At 35.2% G+C, this 19,799-nt stretch overlaps 1 protein-coding gene across 1 annotated transcript in view; it reads left to right on the forward strand.

Annotated features, from left to right (window-relative positions):
• Window positions 1–19,799, forward strand: part of LOC127878915 (transmembrane protein 131-like) — an 88,912-nt gene that overhangs the window by 52,678 nt on the left and 16,435 nt on the right. The window contains 11 exon segments of the mRNA XM_052425464.1: window positions 490–627; window positions 987–1,091; window positions 3,095–3,181; window positions 5,609–5,785; window positions 7,767–7,960; window positions 14,281–14,422; window positions 15,158–15,267; window positions 15,728–15,806; window positions 16,753–16,925; window positions 17,989–18,125; window positions 18,553–18,748. Of these exon segments, the coding sequence (XP_052281424.1) occupies window positions 490–627; window positions 987–1,091; window positions 3,095–3,181; window positions 5,609–5,785; window positions 7,767–7,960; window positions 14,281–14,422; window positions 15,158–15,267; window positions 15,728–15,806; window positions 16,753–16,925; window positions 17,989–18,125; window positions 18,553–18,748 (1,538 nt within the window).

The raw sequence follows: 19,799 nt of genomic DNA on the forward strand, positions 1-19,799 counted from the left end.
TCCAAAAATCGTCCACTAGTGTAATATGTGTCTTTTTCTGAGAAAATTGGGCTTAATTCATGTGCGTAAAATGTCCCAGATTAGCCTGTGCAGTCCGCACAGGCTAATCAGGGACGACACTTTCCGCTTTTATGACATTTTTTTGTTTAAATGAAGTCTCTTTTTAGCAAAAAATCTAGTTAAGGCGGGAAGTGTCGTCCCGGATTAGCCTGTGCGGACTGCACAGGCTAATCTGGGACGACACTTTACGCACATGCATTAAGCCTAGATTTCACAGAACAAGACACATATTTCCAATCATTCCTAAGGTTCATTTGATACATAATTCATAATTAATATTTGCACATGTCAACTGCTAAACTGTATTGCTGAAATGTAGTTCATAATCAATAATAAATTTATGAAATCTTAACGTAACCTTTACTCTTGACCCTCGACTGTCAACTGGTATATTAAGGAATTCTACTAAGTCACATATCCTTGTTGCAGTTATACCTGTATGAGTTTAGTACAGACATGAAAGGTGCGACAGTACAAGTTCTTGGTATAGAGAAGGGCAATGGCACCCTGTTGACGCGGGAGCACAACATGTCAGCCATCAATACCGACCCTACCAGGATAACCTACGTGAGCAGACTTCTTTGTGTACCTTGGTTTCTAAATGAATTATTGTCTTGAATCTAATGTGACAGTTCAATGCAATGATTAAAAGCAGTGTTATAATGTTTTAAATCGCTTTTTAATTGAAAGCTCACAGAGAAATATCTTACCCGCAAAGTAACCATAAAACATTTTTGTCTTGTTTCTTAACATGCTTAAATGCAGCATATCTTTGAGTTTTCATTATGCACTTATCGACCAGATTCTTGTTCATGCTTGGTGGAACACGTGTTTTCATTTGAATAGTATTTAGTTATATAACATTTTTTGTTCGCTCCATTGTATGTTCAACTATATGTACAATATTATATGGTATTGACTTGCAGGTATTAATCCCTGCCTACCATTTTGCGGTGTTGAGTTTAAACCTGGTGGCCCCAGAGGAAGAAGGGCAGTACCAGGCGGAGGTTATATTGTCCACAATGTATCAGGTATCACTGTTTGAATTCTTCAACATAGTGGGTCAAAAATAAACAAAAGAAAATGTCTGAATGACTAAATGAAAATGAACAATATGACATCACTGCTGTTTGTGTGTTTAATGTATGTTGAAATACACGGATCATTTCTCAGATAGTGTGTTATTTACTTAATGAGAGCTTGAAGATGGGATAAAACAAAGTGTACTCCCAAATGAGATGGGAGTGTGTGTGTGTGGGGGGGGGGGGGGGTCATACAGTTAACACATTGCCTGTCCTTTTGAGTTATAATTTTTACCTTGCACTGGTTTGAAACAAGTTTTCTATAAAATAGTTTTTATGCCCCGGTAAGGTGGCATATGGCAGTTGAACTGTCCGTCAGTATGTCAGTCTGTCCGTCTTTCCGAAAAAAAACTAACGTTGGCCATAACTTTTGCAATATTGAAGATAGCAACTTGATATTTGGCATGCATGTGTATCTCATGAAGCTGCACATTTTGAGTGGTGGAAGTTCGGGGTCAAGGTTATCCTTCAAGGTCAAAGGTCCAAAAAAAAAAGATAATAATTTTATTTCAAAGCGTCGTTCTCATGAAGCTGCATGTTTTGAGTGGTGGAAGTTCAAGGTCAAGGTCATCCTTCAAGGTCAAAGGTCAAAAATAAAATAAAAATTATCTTAAAGCGGCGCAATAGGGGGCATTGTGTTTCTGACAAACACATCTCTTGTTTTATACATCAATTTTTTCTGGTACGAGATTCGAACATATACTGTCAAATCTTGTTGAAATTGTGCATGAGGTAAAGTCATTGCAGTGGCTCTGTAAATTTCAAATTGTCTGTTTTTTGCCCAGTTACCTGAGCAGAGCATGTACTTACAAACCTTTTTCGAAATCTGCTACTAAATATGTGCAGAATAGTAGCCTATACTCATTGTCAACAATAAACATATATGCCAATCATTATTTTGCATGGTCATAAAATACAGAAAAGATCATGTATTTAAACTTTCACATTTTTAATTTAAGTACATTATTGATGTGTTATTGATCCGTCTGTCCGTCCGTCCGTCTGTTAATGTCGTACGCTACGTCAAATATCCTTTGACAGATTTTCTTCAAATTTTAACACAATCTTAATATTGATAAACCCTGATCCCCTTTCGTTTTTGACGGAATTCTGAATTGTCGTTCCAGAGTTATGGGACTTTGTTCGTCAAAATTTCGTGATTTCATTGAATGTCCTACTGTAGCTCAAATATCCTTCGATGGATTTTTTTCAAATTTCAACACAATCTTAATATTGATAAACCCTGATCCCCTTTCGTTTTTGACGGAATTCTGAATTGTCGTTCCAGAGTTATGGGACTTTGTTCGTCAAAATTTCGTGATTTCATTGAATGTCCTACCGTAGCTCAAATATCCTTCGATGGATTTTTTTCAAATTTCAACACAATCTTAATATTGATAAACCCTGATCCCCTTTCTTTTTTGACGGAATTCTGAATTGTTGTTCCAGAGTTATGGGACTTTGTTCGTCAAAATTTCGTGATTTCATTGAATGTCCTACCGTAGCTCAAATATCCTTCGATGGATTTTTTTCAAATTTTAACACAATCTTAATATTCATAAACCCTGATCCCCTTTCATTTTTGACGGAATTCTGAATTGTCGTTCCAGAGTTATGCGACTTTGTTCGTCAAAATTTCGTGATTTCATTGACTGTCCTACCGTATCGGATTTACCATGTTACAATGTTAAATTATCAAGTATTCACATATTCAACTGGATGAGATTTGACTGGAACATTGGAATTCCATACACACATACTCAAATGGGTGAGTTGAACATATTTTTTTGACAAATATTCCAGCTGTCTTCTGCCAACTGAAGTAAAAAAATGATTCAAAGGGTTATTTATTACCTTACTACTTCATTGGCGAACGACGGGCGTATCATGCGCTCATGGCGCAGCTCCTCATTGTAAATTTTGATTTTCAATCAACCTGTCTTATTTTTCAGGACACATTTATCCCTGTAACTGTAAGGACATCTGAAGGAAGTTTACACGCTATACCAGAAAGAGTGGTGTTTGATAAAGTATTCCCTGTAAGTTCCTCTTTTAAAATAACTAGTTTAAATTAAATGTACATTGTTTTTTTATTATTTATTTATTTGTAGAGTTTCTTGTGTGTATTATTGTCATTGTATTTTTCTCAAAATATTCAAATGTTTGAAGTCTATTGTTCTAAATGGTTGTTGTTGTTTTTAGCTCACCTGTCACAAAGTGACATGGTGAGCTTATGTGACCGTGTGATGTCCGGCGTCCGTATGTGCGTTCGTGCGTGCGTGCGTGTGTCCGTCAACAATTTGTGTAGACAGTATAGAGGTCACAGTTTTCATCCAATCTTTATGAAATTTGGTCAAAATGTTTATCTTGATAAAATCTGGGTTGGGATTGTATTTGGGTCATCTGGGGTCAAAAACTAGGTCACTAGGTCAAAAACTAGGTCACATAATGGGTCAAATAATAGAAAAACCTTGTGTAGACAATAGAGGTTTCAGTTTTCATCTAATCTTTATGAAATGTGGTCAGAATGTTTATCTTGATGAAATCTGGGTTGGGATTGTATTTGGGTCATCTGGGGTTAAAAACTAGGTCACTAGGTCAAAAACTTGGTCAAATAATAGAAAAACCTTGTGTAGACAGTAGAGGTCACAGTTTTCATCCAATCTTTATGAAATTTGGGTTGGGAATGTATTTGGGTCATCTGGGGTCAAAAACTAGGTCACTAGGTCAAAAACTAGGTCAAATAGTAGAAAAACAATGTGCAGACAGTAGAGGTCACAGTTTTCATCCAATCTTTATGAAATTTGGTCATAATGTTTATCTTGATAAAATCTGGGTTGGGATTGTATTTGGGTCATCTGGGGGTCAAATACTAGGTCACTAGGTCAAAAACTAGGTGAAGTAATAGAAAAACCTTATGTAGACAATAGAGGTCGCAGTTTTCATCCAATCTTTATGTTTATCTTGATGAAATCTGGGTTGGGATTGAATTTGGGTCATCTGGGGTCAAAAACTAGGTCACTAGGTCAAAAACTAGGTCACTAGGTCAAATAATAGAAAAACCTTGTATAGATAATAGAGGTCACAGTTTTCATCCAATCTTTATGAAATTTGGTCGGAATGTTTATCTTGATGAAATCTGGATGGGATTGTATTTGGGTCATCTGGGGTCAAAAACTAGGTCACAAGGTCAAATAATAGAAAAACCTTGTGTAGACAATAGAGGTAACAGTTTTCATCCAATCTTTATAAAATTTGATCAGAATGTTTATCTTGATGAAATCTGGGTTGGGATTGTATTTGGGTCACCTGGGGGCAAAAACTAGGTCACTAGGTTAAATAATAGAAAAACCTTGTGTAGACAATAGAGGTCACAGTTTTCATCCAATCTTTATGAAATTTGGTCAGAATGTTTATCTTGATAAAATCTGGGTTGGGATTGTATTTGGGTCATCTGGGGGTCAAAAACTAGGTCACTAGGTCAAAAACTAGGTGAAATAATAGAAAAACCTTATGTAGACAATAGAGGTCGCAGTTTTCATCCAATCTTTATGTTTATCTTGATGAAATCTGGGTTGGGATTGAATTTGGGTCATCTGGGGTCAAAAACTAGGTCACTAGGTCAAAAACTAGATCACTAGGTCAAATAATAGAAAAACCTTGTATAGATAATAGAGGTCACAGTTTTCATCCAATCTTTATGAAATTTGGTCGGAATGTTTATCTTGATGAAATCTGGATGGGATTGTATTTGGGTCATCTGGGGTCAAAAACTAGGTCACAAGGTCAAATAATAGAAAAACCTTGTGTAGACAATAGAGGTAACAGTTTTCATCCAATCTTTATAAAATTTGATCAGAATGTTTATCTTGATGAAATCTGGGTTGGGATTGTATTTGGGTCACCTGGGGGCAAAAACTAGGTCACTAGGTTAAATAATAGAAAAACCTTGTGTAGACAATAGAGGTCACAGTTTTCATCTAATCTTTATGAAATTTGGTCAGAATGTTTATCTTGATGAAATCTGGGTTGGGATTGTATTTGGTTAGTCAGGTGAGCAATTCAGGGCCATCATGGCCCTCTTGTTACTTTAGAGGGTCCGGGGTCTTTTATAGTGATAACTAATCTAGTAAAATGTAGTGTAAAAACACCACCAATACTGGTTATGCATGAAATAAACATTTTTGTATTTCAAATAGGATTCAGTGCCAAGCTCAAATAAACTGGTTTGAATTGACTTTTTCAGTGCTGGAACCAAATTTTGAACGTGGCGTCTCATCAGGATCCAAACTGTTTGCTATTCTAATAGTATTCTTTGAAAAAAAAATTCGAAGAAAATGCTAATTTTAGAAATTCAGCAGACCACATTTGAGCAGACGACAAATTTCCCAGCATGCAAAGGGTTAAATAGGCTTAATGTACAAAACTTGTGGAGTGCTTCAACACTGGTTCTCTATCTTTTGCAGGGGAAAATACCTATGAAAGTGCTACAGGTCCACAGCACATTTCATGAGTACATGGGTCTGAAATCCGTGATGTTTCAGCCGCCAGACCCCAGGTTCTACTTTGTCAGCTCCAAGGAAAACATGCAGAATATCAATAGTGAACAACTGCTTGTACTGGAGCCGCAGACTAATAATACTGTAAGTTCGAAAATTACTAGATAGGACTACTTGTGTTATTTAACATTTGCAGTAGGGACTACATGCTTTATTTAAGCTTTGAAGTAATGTGTCATTGATCCTGACTGCAAGAAAGAAAACTATCAAATAAGGTAACTTTAGTGGTTTGTAATGATAAGATTGGAAATGCTGTATTTGAGCAGACTTTTAAGAATTGTTAGTCATGAGTCTATATATTCATATGCTGAAATAACATTAATGTTTCTAAAAAATGTATAGAGGCAGCTGTATTCATAAACTCTGATATAAAACTATCACTGGCTATTTATTGTATGGTTTCCAGTGGTTTATGGAGAATTATCAGTGAATTAAACTGATAATTCACCGTTTTAAACATTGAAAATTAATAGTGAAAATTATCAATAATTTTCATTGTTTTCATTGATTTCTCGTGAATAAAAATTGATTTTCCACCAAATACAACAGATATCCTCTATTTAATATATATTGAAATGGTTTTTATGTCCCCCACTATAGTAGTGAGGGACATATTGTTTTTGCCCTGTCTGTTGGTTGGTTGGTCTGTTGGTTGGTTGGTTGGTCTGTTGGTTTGCGCCAACTTAAACATTTTGCAATAACTTTTGCTATATTGAAGATAGCAACTTCATATTTGGCATGCATGTGTATCTCATGAAGCTGCCTATTTTGAGTGGTGAAAGGTCAAGGTCATGGTCATCCTTCAAGGTCAGAGGTCAAATATATGTGGCCAAAATCGCTCATTTTATGAATACTTTTGCAATATTGAAGATAGCAACTTCATATTTAACATGCATGTGTATCTCATGGAGCTGCACATTTTGAGTGGTGAAAGGTCAAGGTCATCCTTCAAGGTCAGAGGTCAAATATATGTGGCCCAAATCACTTATTTTATGCATACTTTTGCAATATTGAAGATAGCAACTTGATATTTGGCATGCATGTGTATCTCATGGAGCTGCACATTTTGAGTGGTGATAGGTCAAGGTCATCCTTCAAGGTCAGAGGTCAAATATATGTGGCCCAAATCGCTTATTATGTCCCCCACTATAGTAGTGGGGGACATATTGTTTTTGCCCTGTCTGTCTGTTGGTCTGTCTGTCTGTTTGCGCCAACTTTAACATTTTGCAATAACTTTTGCTATATTGAAGATAGCAACTTCATATTTGGCATGCATGTGTATCTCATGAAGCTGCACATTTTGAGTGGTGAAAGGTCAAGGTCATCCTTCAAGGTCAGAGGTCAAATATATGTGGCCAAAATCGCTCATTTTATGAATACTTTTGCAATATTGAAGATAGCAACTTGATATTTGGCATGCATGTGTATCTCATGGAGCTGCACATTTTGAGTGGTGAAAGGTCAAGGTCATTCTTCAAGGTCAGAGGTCAATTATATGTGGCCAAAATCGCTCATTTTATGAATACTTTTGCAATATTGAAGATAGCAACTTGATATTTGGCATGCATGTGCATCTCATGTTTTATGAATACTTTTTCAATATTGAAGATAGCAACTTGATATTTGGCATGCATGTGTATCTCATGGAGCTGCACATTTTGAGTGGTTAAAGGTCAAGGTCATCCTTCAAGGTCAAATATATGGGTCAAAATTGCTCATGTAATGTCACTTCTGCAATATTGAAGCTAGCAATTTTATATTTAAAATGCGTGTGTATCTCAAGGAGCTGCACATTTTGAGTGGTGAAGGGTCAAGGTCAAGGCATACTTCAAGGTCAAACGTCATATAGGGGGACATTGTGTTTAACAAACACATCTTGTTTTAACTGATCTTTATTTGATAAACAAATATTTAGAAAATAATGTTTATAATGTACTGTAGTGAAATTATAAATTTTACTGCAAAAAATGTTTCAATCAGTTCTAATTTTTGTGTCCCTGTTTTTAATGCAACAATAGTATTGGTCATCAATATTAAAAATTTTATTGTTAATTGTTTATTTCAGATTGGAAAAATATATTATGACTCGAAGCTTGAGTGTAAAGAAGAATGCTATGTGGGATTGGCAACACATACACCAGCGGGACGAAGGTGGGCTAAGGGTCTGGAATTAGATATAGAGACCCCAGAAACTGATGAATACCTGTACAGGCATATGAGGGAGCGATGGCAAGCCATACAGGAGCAGGGGAAAGACAGGTATTTAGACAGCCAGCAGGTAGCGGATTCTATAATATTCTTTAGTCTCTATATAGGATTAGCTAAAGCACACTTTTTTTAATTGCAAGAAAGAGTCATTCAGAAGATTGAAAATATATTGCAACCTTTACATACAAATTATTGGTTAAAAAATACACAAAACTGTTGTATGCAACTCAATCCACTTTAAAACAGTAAAACAGCTTCATGAAGTAAACTGTAAGCCACTAAAGCCAATTTATCTTTAAAGCTACTAAAAAGAGTATCTGAGAAATTTGGTCCATGAACTTTTAATTTTTAATATTTTAACAGTAAATTAAATTAACCATGATGAACATTTGGTGACAAGTATCTCCTTTAATGGCATAAACTCCACTATGACATGTTAAATTTGTAAAACTAGACAATACTTTGAACTTATTTTTAACAGTGTAATTACATTTACCAAGTATTATCAAATCAATGTGACGTTAAACTAATGTTTAAAGTTCTTAAACAACTAGGCAAAGATTATTAATTATTGTTCAAGAAGATAGTGGGTATAATTATTGAAAAGTGTTCTTTGGCGACCCACTTTCATGTCTGCTCTCATCAAAGTCGCACAGTTTTGATTGGTTCTGCAGCCAATTCCAATAGTGTTTGTGAGCATTACATCTTAACAAAGTATGATTATCAGCCAGATATCCACAGCAATTGTTAAGTTGTAGCCCTTGAATTATTATGCTTTTTTTTAAGCAAAAGGCCAGGGCTCAACTTTAACCTAAAAACCAGTACTTAGAAAATCTACTTGCCCTGAACGTATAGTCTCTTGCCCTAACATGAAATATCATATTAACTGCAAACCTCATATTTTGTTAATGAAGATCAGAATGATACACCACAAAACCTTTTTTATTTTTGCACATTTAACAAAATGATTACAGCAATTATAGTCTAATAAAAGTCTAAATTTAATGCTCTTTGTTCTTTTTTGCACTTGCCTGAGTGGACACCTAGATTATAAAATAACTTGCCCGGACCCAACTTTTACTTGCCAGGGGCAATAGGACAACTGTTAATGTTGAGCCATGCAATAGGCTATCTCAGATAGCTAATCAATCATCAATAAATCCAGAAATAATTTAGTTCCTGTCTACGACCTTCTACTTCTTATAAAGTTTGGCAGTTGGAAGAAACTGGCATAATTTCTTGCACTTAGTTCTGGTAACCATCTTATATATGCTATGATATTACATAAATTGTTAGCTCATCTATTTTTATTTTTTTAAATATGAGCTATTGTCATCATCTTGGCGTCAGCAACCGGTTAAGTTTTGCGTTTAGGTACACTTTTCTCATAAAGTATCAATGCTATTGCATTCAAACTTAGTACACTTAATAACTATCATGGAAGACTGGGCAGGCAAAGTAAGATAATTCTGGCTTGCATTTTGACAGAATTATGTGCCCATTTTATACTTAGAAAATTGAAAATTTTGGTTAAGTTTTGTGTTTAGGTCCAAAATTTTGGTTAAGTTTTGTGTTTAGGTCCATTTTATTCCTGAAGTATCAAAGCTATTGCTTTCATACTTGCAACTCTTACTAACTATCATAAGGGGACTGTGCAGGCAAAGTTATGTAACTCTGACTGGCATTTTGACAGAATTATGTGCCCTTTTTATACTTAGAAAATTGAAAATTTGGTTAAGTTTTGTGTTTAGGTCCACTTTTTATACGCCCGTCTATGACGGGACGTATTATGGTATACCCCGCGTCCGTCTGTCCGTCCGTCCGTCTGTCCGTCCGTATGTCTGTTAATGTCGTACGCTACGTCAAATATCCTTCGATGGATTTTTTTCAAATTTCAACACAATCTTAATATTGATAAACCCTGATCCCCTTTCGTTTTTGACGGAATTCTGAATTGTCGTTCCAGAGTTATGGGACTTTGTTCGTCAAAATTTCGTTATTTCATTGAATGTCCTACTGTAGCTATATAAAAATGTTAAAGTTGTTATAACTTTGGTATGCTTGGACCTAGAGTCTTGAAACTTGACATGAAGGTTGGCCAGAACTAGTAAGTAACCCCTGGACATTTCAAGGTCATTCATTTGAAGGTCAAGGTCACTGTGACCTTGAATGTAAAAATGTTAAAGTTCTTATTTCATGTTATAACTTTGGTATGCTTGTACCTAGAGTCTTCAAACTTGAAATAAAGATTGGCCAGTACTAGAAGATGACCACTGGTCATTTCAATGTCATTCATTTGAAGGTCAAGGTCACTGTGACCTTAAATGTTAAAATTGTTATAACTTTGGTATGCTTGGACATAGAGTCTTCAAACTTGACATGAAGGTTTGCAAGCACACTTAGATGACCACTGGTCATTTCAAGGTCATTCATTCTAAGGTCAAGGTCACACAAGGTCACTGTGACCTTAAATGTTAAAATGTTAAAATTGTTATAACTTTGGTATGCTTGGACATAGAGTCTTAAAACTTGACATGAAGGTTTGCAAGCACACTTAGATGACCACTGGTCATTTCAAGGTCATTCATTCTAAGGTCAAGGTCACTGTGACCTTAAATGTTATTGTTGTTCATGTATCCTACCGTAGCTCAAATATCCCCCGATGGATTTTTTATACGCCCGTCTATGACGGGACGTATTATGGTATACCCCACGTCCGTCTCTCCGTCCGTCCGTCCGTCCGTCTGTTAATGTCGTACGCTACGTCAAATATCCTTTGACAGATTTTCTTCAAATTTTAACACAATCTTAATATTGATAAACCCTGATCCCCTTTCGTTTTTGACGGAATTCTGAATTGTCGTTCCAGAGTTATGGGACTTTGTTCGTCAAAATTTCGTGATTTCATTGAATGTCCTACTGTAGCTCAAATATCCTTCGATGGATTTTTTTCAAATTTCAACACAATCTTAATATTGATAAACCCTGATCCCCTTTCGTTTTTGACGGAATTCTGAATTGTAGTTCCAGAGTTATGGGACCTTGTTCTTCAAAATTTCGTGATTTCCATGCTCATGTACTTATAAAATAAACCATGTATTCAAATACAAATAAACTGAAGTAAAAAAATGATTCAAAGGGTTATTTATTACCTTACTACTTCATTGGCGAACGACGGGCGTATCATGCGCTCATGGCGCAGCTTTTATTTCCTAAAGTATCAAAGCCATTGCTTTCATACTTGCAACACTTACTGACGTAAGGGGACTGTGCTGGCAAAGTAATGTAACTCTGACTGGCATTTTGACGGAATTATGTGCCCTTTTTATACTTAGAAAATTGAAAATTTGGTTAAGTTTTGTGTTTTGGTCCACTTTACCCCTAAAGTATCATAAATATTGCTTTCATACTTGGAACACTCGCAAACTATCATAAGGGTACAATAAAAGGACAAGTTGCATAACTCTGGTTGTCATTTTTACGGAATTATGGCCCTTTTTTGACTTAGTAACTTTGAATATATGGTTAAATTTTGTGTTTCGATCCACTTTACCACTAAAGTATCAAGGCTATTGCTTTCAAACTTCAGATACTTTCATGCTATCATGAGGTTACTGTACCTGGCAAGTTGAATTTTACCTTGACCTTTGAATGACCTTGACTCTCAAGGTCAAATTATTAAATTTTGCTAAAATTGCCATAACTTCTTTATTTAAATTGTCATAACTTCTTTATTTATGATTAGATTTGATTGATACTTTGACAAAACTACTCTTACCTGACATACCACAATAGCCACAATAGACTCCACCCAAACCATCCCCGGTGCGTTTATTTTTATTATTTTATTTTTGAAATACCGTCCAACCATCGCACCCAAGAATTCCCCCCCCACCCCCCCCCCCCCCACCGCACCCCCTATTTTTTTTTTTTTTTTTTTTTTTGCATTGTTTTTCCCCCATTTTTGGAAGACAATGTAATAAATGTCCACACCCCCACACTATACACCCCTCTTCACTCCACCCCTCCCTCCTTTGTGATTGAAATTGAGAGTCCCTTCACCTTTAAAAAGAAGAAAGATGAGCGGTCTGCACCTGCAGGGTGGTGCTCTTGTTTTTGCATTGTTTTTGCATTTTTGGAAGATAATGTAATAAATGACCACACCCCCACACTATACACCCCTCTCCACTCCACCCCTCCCTCCTTTGTGATTGAAATTGAGATAGGTCCCTACACGTTTAAAAAGAAAAATAGATGAGCGGTCTGCACCCGCAAGGCGGTGCTCTTGTTTAATAATATGTTTTGAGCCTTTCAAATGCACATACAGTCCAACCCCTCTTAAGCAGCCAGTCAAGGGAAACAGCCAAATTGGCTGCTTAAGCGGGGTGGCCTCTTAAGAGGGGGTTGGGTCATAATGAGTCTGGAGTTGATGAGTGCATGGCCAACTGTTCAATTTTTGTATTAAAAAAATGGTAAATATGTGAACATGTACTAAACAATGTATAGACTTAAAATAATTTTATTTCTTCCTTTCTAAAACCAGCTATAAGACAACATTTTCATTCAAAAAAATATTCTATTCATCTTTCTTATCATCAATATCATCATCATCAAAATAAAGTCAATAAAAAAGAATCATTCTCATAATTCATTGTTTACACAATGCGCGTTGTATGGCCCCAATGCACTTAAGATGGGAACAGTTGTGAATCAGTTATGCGTGAATAACTCCCGTGTCACTATAAATCCACAGTTTAATCGGTTTATTGCAGTTTTATGGCTTTGAATACCTACCGCACGAATTGGTCCCGACAGTGATCTCCTTCACGATAAAATCATGGCCAGTTACTTAAGAGACTGATAATAGCAACCGGGTGTAATCCTCCTGGTAATCGTGCTTTTCATGCATAATCTTAAAAAAAAATGTTTTTTCGCCGCGTAAAGGGTTTTATCAAAATTAATATTGAAATCATTGTTAATATAAAACAAATATAGATGTTTTGTTTTATTCCCAAATGAGAATAATAATTTGTAATCCGAAACACACTCCCGATTGTTTAATGTTAACGAGACGTTTACAAATTCTAGCATCGTGTATTTCCTTTGTCCCGACAAAAGCGCGCGAAAATTATGCACCAATGTACAATGTCACGCCATACCCATGGTTTGAAAGCATGCGTGTATTGATTTTTAACCAGGTTTTCCGAAGGAAAAAACTGGTTAGTAGATTGGCGAATGCGGGCGGGCTGGCTGGCGGGCGGGCGGGCGGAACAAGCTTGTCCGGGCCATAACTATGTCGTTCATTGTCAGATTTTAAAATCATTTGGCACATTTGTTCACCATCATTGGACGGTGTGTCGCGCGAAATAATTACGTCAATATCTCCAAGGTCAAGGTCACACTTTGAGTTCAAAGGTCAAAAATGGCCATAAATGAGCTTGTCTGGGCCATAACTATGTCATTTATTGTGAGATTTTAAAATCATTTGGCACATTTGTTCACCATCATGGGACGGTGCGTCGCATGAAAGAATCACGTCAATATCTCCAATGTCAAGGTTGCCACGACTAAAAATAGATTAATTTTCAAACAAACTTACAAAGGGGGTTAATTTTGTTTGTTCATTTCAAAAGTTCAGTTTGAGTTGTCTCCCTTTATCAGATTTTTTTTCACAATGAAAACCTGGTTTTGTGACAATTTTGTCCCTTGTTGGATAAAAACTTTGTAGCACAGAGAACATTTAGATCAGTTGATTTCGGTTAAAATTTTGTTGTTCTTTTTAACTTTTAATTAGTCGATAATTGTCATAAATGTGTGCTTGAAATAGTATGAGCTACAAATAATAAATTATAAATTAAGAATCTCATTTCCAGTAATAATAGGTGATATTCGCATGTGCGGAAATAAAAAGATCAAACGGTCGCATATTGCTTTTAACCCGCAAACCCGATAATCCGCCGCTAATTAATTGCAATTTGCAAACTGGCTGTCAAAATGTTTATCACACATCACGCTTCAGTACTACAGAGTCTAAACCGCAGACTGGAAGTACGTATCGATTTTTCCGCCGTTGCGTCTGTGTAATTTTGCTAATGTACATGACTGACTTACTTGCGCATGACCACTCATATAGGGGGAATTTAACATTTGGGATGCAAATTGCTGGCCGCTGGCCGGAGAAACGGGGTTACCGCTTAAGAGGGGTGCATTATATAGTGTTTATCGACGGTCGCGGCACAGACCGGCCGCCTACACGGGTTTGACCGGCGATGAGGGGTGACCGGAAGTAGGGGTTGGACTGTATTTACAATACAAAAATCTTGTAAATTAAAATGTAATCTAGTTCCATTGTATTTGTTTTGCCATTTCAGGGTGAATGTTACTATAGAAATTGATACCAGTACAGTTCAGGGATTTTTATTTTCTGCTCACGTTCAACACCATTGGCCGGACGTCATACGCAAATGCTTCTCCAGATTTAAATTTCCTCTCACTCAGATCGGAAATATGTCTGTACGTATAATTTGTGTCAGTGAATTAATAAACTAATGAGATATTCAAGTTGCTAAAGATATTTATGGAATATTTAGAGAAGCATCGAATTTTGTATTACTAAATTGTAAAAATACTAAATTTTTTTATTGATTTCAAACCTGTTCATCAGTTCAGATCCTTCCTTTTAATTTTGGCTGCAGAATATAAATTGTATGGATCTAAATAAAATTATTTAAATATGGCCCCACCTGCTCAATCGATTGTGCGATGGAGTGTCCTCAATGGATAGTCAGTTTGAATCCCAGGCTGGCAGCATCATTCTGCTGCCACTTCCACTCTCTAACTCTGATTCAAGTAGGTGAGATGTCAGTTACTGGCATAAGTAGTGCACTGCTTAACTGCTCATGTCTTGACCAGGTAAAGCCTGGGTTTGTTTAGTTTAAACCTATTTATTTTAGCTCGATTGCATAGAAATCCTAAGGCTTATTTTAAATGCTCTCGAGTACGTTCCTGGGACTAGAACCAGTATTTGGTGTTTATGGGAGAAATCTTAAGAACGCTCCCATAGTGGTGATTGAACCTTTGACTTCACGATCTCTAGGTGTACAAAATTATCTAAAAAATCAAACAAAGGGTAAAAAACAAACAACTTGATATGTTCATACTGCTAATTGTTTATGGATGAGAACATAAATTGTCCTGTTTTTGTTCACATGTTGTGTCTTCTCATGTAATTTCACTGTTTTCTTGCAGACCCTTGATATCATGATAGAAAATCCTGGTGACACTCCTATTGTGATACAAGTAGTTCCACTTCATCTCTATCCCAGTCCTCAAGTTATTGTTGATCTTATTAGAAATAAGTAAGTAAAATAAGAGTTTGCTATGATTTCTCTAAACAAAAGATTGACCTGTTTGCTGATCATATTTCTTGTGTCCTTCAATACATCATGTGAATTAATTGTTTTAACTTTTTACTAGTTTTATATCTTTCTAAAGAAACTTAAATATTTAATATCCAATTAAGATACATTTCAGACAAAAAATCCGTACTGTAATGATTTGCTAGTAACGTAATGAAAAGTCAACTTTATTTGAACAATAATTATTTTTCATGTTTTTGATGCATCTGTGCTTTGATATTTTTGAAAGGCAATTGTAAAAATAACACCGTTTCAAACTGTTGATTAAATGATCAACCTGGATATGTTTAATTTTATCTGCTAATACCTGCAGCAAAGACAGTTCTTTGAAAGAGGTATAAGAGTAGAATTATTGCTGTTTGGGTGTCCATGAACTTTGCATGCTCATATTTCATTTCAGTTTACCGCCCCATTTTTCTGAGTATGTAGAAACAGATGATCCTGACATATTTACCCTACCAGAGTTATCTGCCCTAAATGTGAGTATTTTTCGATGAAGGCAGTGAATTTTCCATTAAACCAGTGTTCTGTCCATACAATAGCTACGTAAAATGGCAAAAAAATACTTTCATAGTTTAAACAAAGTGATCTCTTTAACTGAATTGTAAAGTTGTATGAAAGTAAAAACATGAACACAAAACAATTAACAAAAGATTTATTTAACCATGTTGCCATAGTTACAATGACAAGCTGAAGACTAGATTTGTTAAACAGTAAAGACATACGTTTAATGGAACACATTTCATGGTAGCAAATAGATGTGTGAGATATTCATAATGTGCATTAACTACGCTTGAAATAAACTTGTGATTGTGTTGTTTATTTATTCCTTACATGAACCAACTGAACTTTTCCACCATTTTCAGAATGGGGCAGAGTCCCTTTGAATTGTGAAATATTGCTTTCTTTTGACTAAATTTGGGAAATTAATGCTGATTTTATGCTTACAAACACTTTAAAATTGATCATAAAAGTGATTGCAATATGATATTTACTAAGGTTGTGATTGCAATATGATATTTACTAAGGTTGTGATTGCAATATGATATTTACTAAGGTTGTGATTTCAATATGATATTCACTAAGGTTGTGATTGCAATATGATATTGACTAAGGTTGTGATTTCAATATGATATTCACTAAGGTTGTGATTGCAATATGATATTGACTAAGGTTCAACTTTTAGAGCTGGACTTGGAGATAATTTACATGTTTAGACTTCTGGAAATCTTCAATTTGGAATTTTTAGGTCCCATTTGGGAATTATATATACTTTTTTCCATTGGGAATTGGTCCCCCCTTTGGGACCCAAATTTGAACGAAAAAAACACTGGCACTCTTGTAAAGTTGCTTGAGCAACGGGTAATAAATTCAATTTTGTTTCCCATACTGTAAGCTATAATTGTTCTGGATATGCTGTTTCAGGCCAGGGCGGACAGCCAATATAACAAATTTCGCAAACACGTAGACGATACACTGAGTGTGCAATCACATCGAGGCACTTTATCGACATTTCTTGCTAAAAATGCGAAAGTCAAAGTCCAGGTCGGGTTTAGACCAAAGGATGATAATATTAAAACATCGCTTATTATCGTAAGGTAAGAATTTGAGTAATTCTTTAAGATGTGTCTGTTGAAAATATTATGTAAGTGACTATGCAATGTTTATCATATTTGTATGATGATGGTCATTGGTGAAGTAGATTGTATATCTTGAATAGCCAGAATGTTTCCAAAGTCTGCATTGCTTTGTTTAGCTCAAACATTAATTTTTTAACACCATTATGAAATAAGTTTTAAAAAAAATGGTTGAATGATAATAGAAAAAACACCAGTATAATACCTAATTTAACGGTCACATCACCAGTATTAGTAAAGCGTTACTTAAAACTCATCTTCATGCAGATATTATTTAAATTCCTTCCCCATCTGATAATCATGGTGTTTTTAATACTGTTTAGATACAACTTACACACACAGTATACATGTAGTGATGCCATATTGTACATGACTATAAGCTTTCTAGGGCATGTTTCAGCCATTTTCTTTCCTTCACTTTTGACATAAAGACAGGAAAATGAAAAGTTGATGGGATAGATATAATAAAATGCAAGTTTTAAATACAGATAAGTTTATTTGCTTGAAATGAAACTCAAACCACTCTCCAAGGCTTATGGTTTATATTTTCTAATCCTTGTTAGATAAACTTTTCTATATTCAACACAAACCCGGTTTTCTCTACAACTTCTGTTATTAATTGTAACAAGATATAATTTCACTACACCAAATAGCCAATATGATGGAAACACACTGAATGCTCAAGACTGATCTCTTTATAGCATGCCTATAAACTAAACTGAAACATGAACACAGATTGAAACAATTTTAGGTAACGTACTGGTACATTATTTACCAATAAATATTTCAATCTGAGGCTGAAACATATCAATTGCATATTTTTCTATTTTTATTGCCCAATAGTTCACACTTATTTTCTCATTCTAACCTGTCATTCAACACCCATTAAGCATAATTGCATTTACCTCAACAGATGTTTTTCACACATCACACTTCTGTGAAAAATCCGCTCTTGCAACAAAGGTTCAGTTCACAGTTGTTCAATATCCCTTTAGAGCACTGATCAGTTTTCTTTTGTTTGCAGAAACAATTTAACAATCATAGATGCCATAGTATTGGAAGGGCAGGGTGGCAGGGGTGAACTTAAACTCAACAACAAGAGACCTGGTCTGGCCTCATTGCAGTTTGATATCGCAGAGAAACATTTGAAACACTGTGATAGTAAGTAAAATTTAGTAACAATAATTCATAAATATTTTTTTCTCAATGAATGTATATGTGCTGGTGCACATTCAAGAAGTTCTTATAAGAACATAATATATAGACGAATTAACATTTTTAGGAAACAATTTATTTAAGAAGATATGTACACACACAAATAGTGTATCTTATTTGAAGTATTTTTTTTACTAATACATGTTATGTTTTGTGGAGTTGCTCATATGACGTATGTAGGCATTCTTGACAATTGAGATCCAGATTTAACTCAAGTAGAGTAAATGTTTACATGCCTTCCTGACTTCACATTGAAACACTCATAACTTGTGAATTGTGTCAATTGAGATAGTAATTTAGACTGAAAATGCATGTGACCTTGTTGTTTTACATGTGTTAGCATCACATTTACTCAAACCTTTTTTGTTTTCAGGAAAAAAGTTTTCTAAGAATACCATCCCTAACTTTACTGTGAAGAGGTCATTCACTTTGCTAAATACTGGAGAGCTCCCATTTTACGTCCATGGTTACAGCATAAACAACTCACCATGCGAAGGCTATGGGTTTAGAATTCTTATGTGCGAGGGATATGAAATGAAACCAAACACAAGCAGAAAAATTGATATTGCGTAAGTGTTATATTTTTCTTGGACATGTATATATGTGATTATGTGTGGACATGTTTTATACAGTTTTAATTATAACAACTCCCAATGTAGCAGTGATTTTTGTTCCCTGCGAGTCCTGCGTCCTGTACTCACAAAAACCTCAGGGGATGCAAAGTTTGAATAAGGTGAGTCCCAAAAATGCATTAAAATTTCTCAAAAATTAATATCATTTAATATTTGGACTCATTCTTTCAATTTGGGGACTCATAGATTTGCAAGTTACAGAGTCCCAGGACTCGGATGAGAAAATTTGTAAAAATATCACTGATGTTGCACGATTTACAACATATAAGAATACATCTCCCCCTACTGACGTATCCTATGACAACAAACATTATTGAGTCCAATTTCAGACGTTTACTCATTTTTTTGCTCAATTTCTTCTTGAGGTGATTCAGGAACTAATAAGATGTTTATGAAAAAAGCAAACCTCTCATTCAAACTTACAATTTAAGATTGAGTCTCAAAATTTTGCGACAGCTTTATAGCTGACTAAGCTAATTTGACGCTTAAAAATGACAGACATTGCTTTGCTATGGATAAATTGCATGGCAACAGTGATAAAAAAGTAACTTTTTACAAAAAAAACACTTAGTACTTGTGACATTAAGAACTGTGTTCTATGAATTAGCCAATTTGAATCAAGCATATTAAATGCTTAAACTTAAGAGATACTTTGTACTACTTGATCCACATTGTTTTTGTGACAATTGATGGATAAGTATTGTTAAACAGATATGTGGACAGTACACATATGTTTAACCCTTTCCCACTCAGAAGCAAAGTGGAAATAGATTTGTGCAAACAGCATAAAACCAGAACAGCCTGCAAGTAACTCGCAGTCTGTTCAGGTTTTATGCTGTTTACTGCTCATCAGTATCTTAGGGTTGGAAATGAAGCCTTAAAAACTTGAATCTAGTAAGAAAGGTCTTTCATTTAATTGAATCTAAGGGACTACACATTGGTAAAAATACGTAACGGTATCTAAGTGGTGAAGGGTTAATTAAAATCT

This window comes from Dreissena polymorpha, chromosome 4 (genome assembly GCF_020536995.1).
Source record: "Dreissena polymorpha isolate Duluth1 chromosome 4, UMN_Dpol_1.0, whole genome shotgun sequence".
Taxonomy (NCBI): Eukaryota; Metazoa; Mollusca; class Bivalvia; order Myida; family Dreissenidae; genus Dreissena; species Dreissena polymorpha.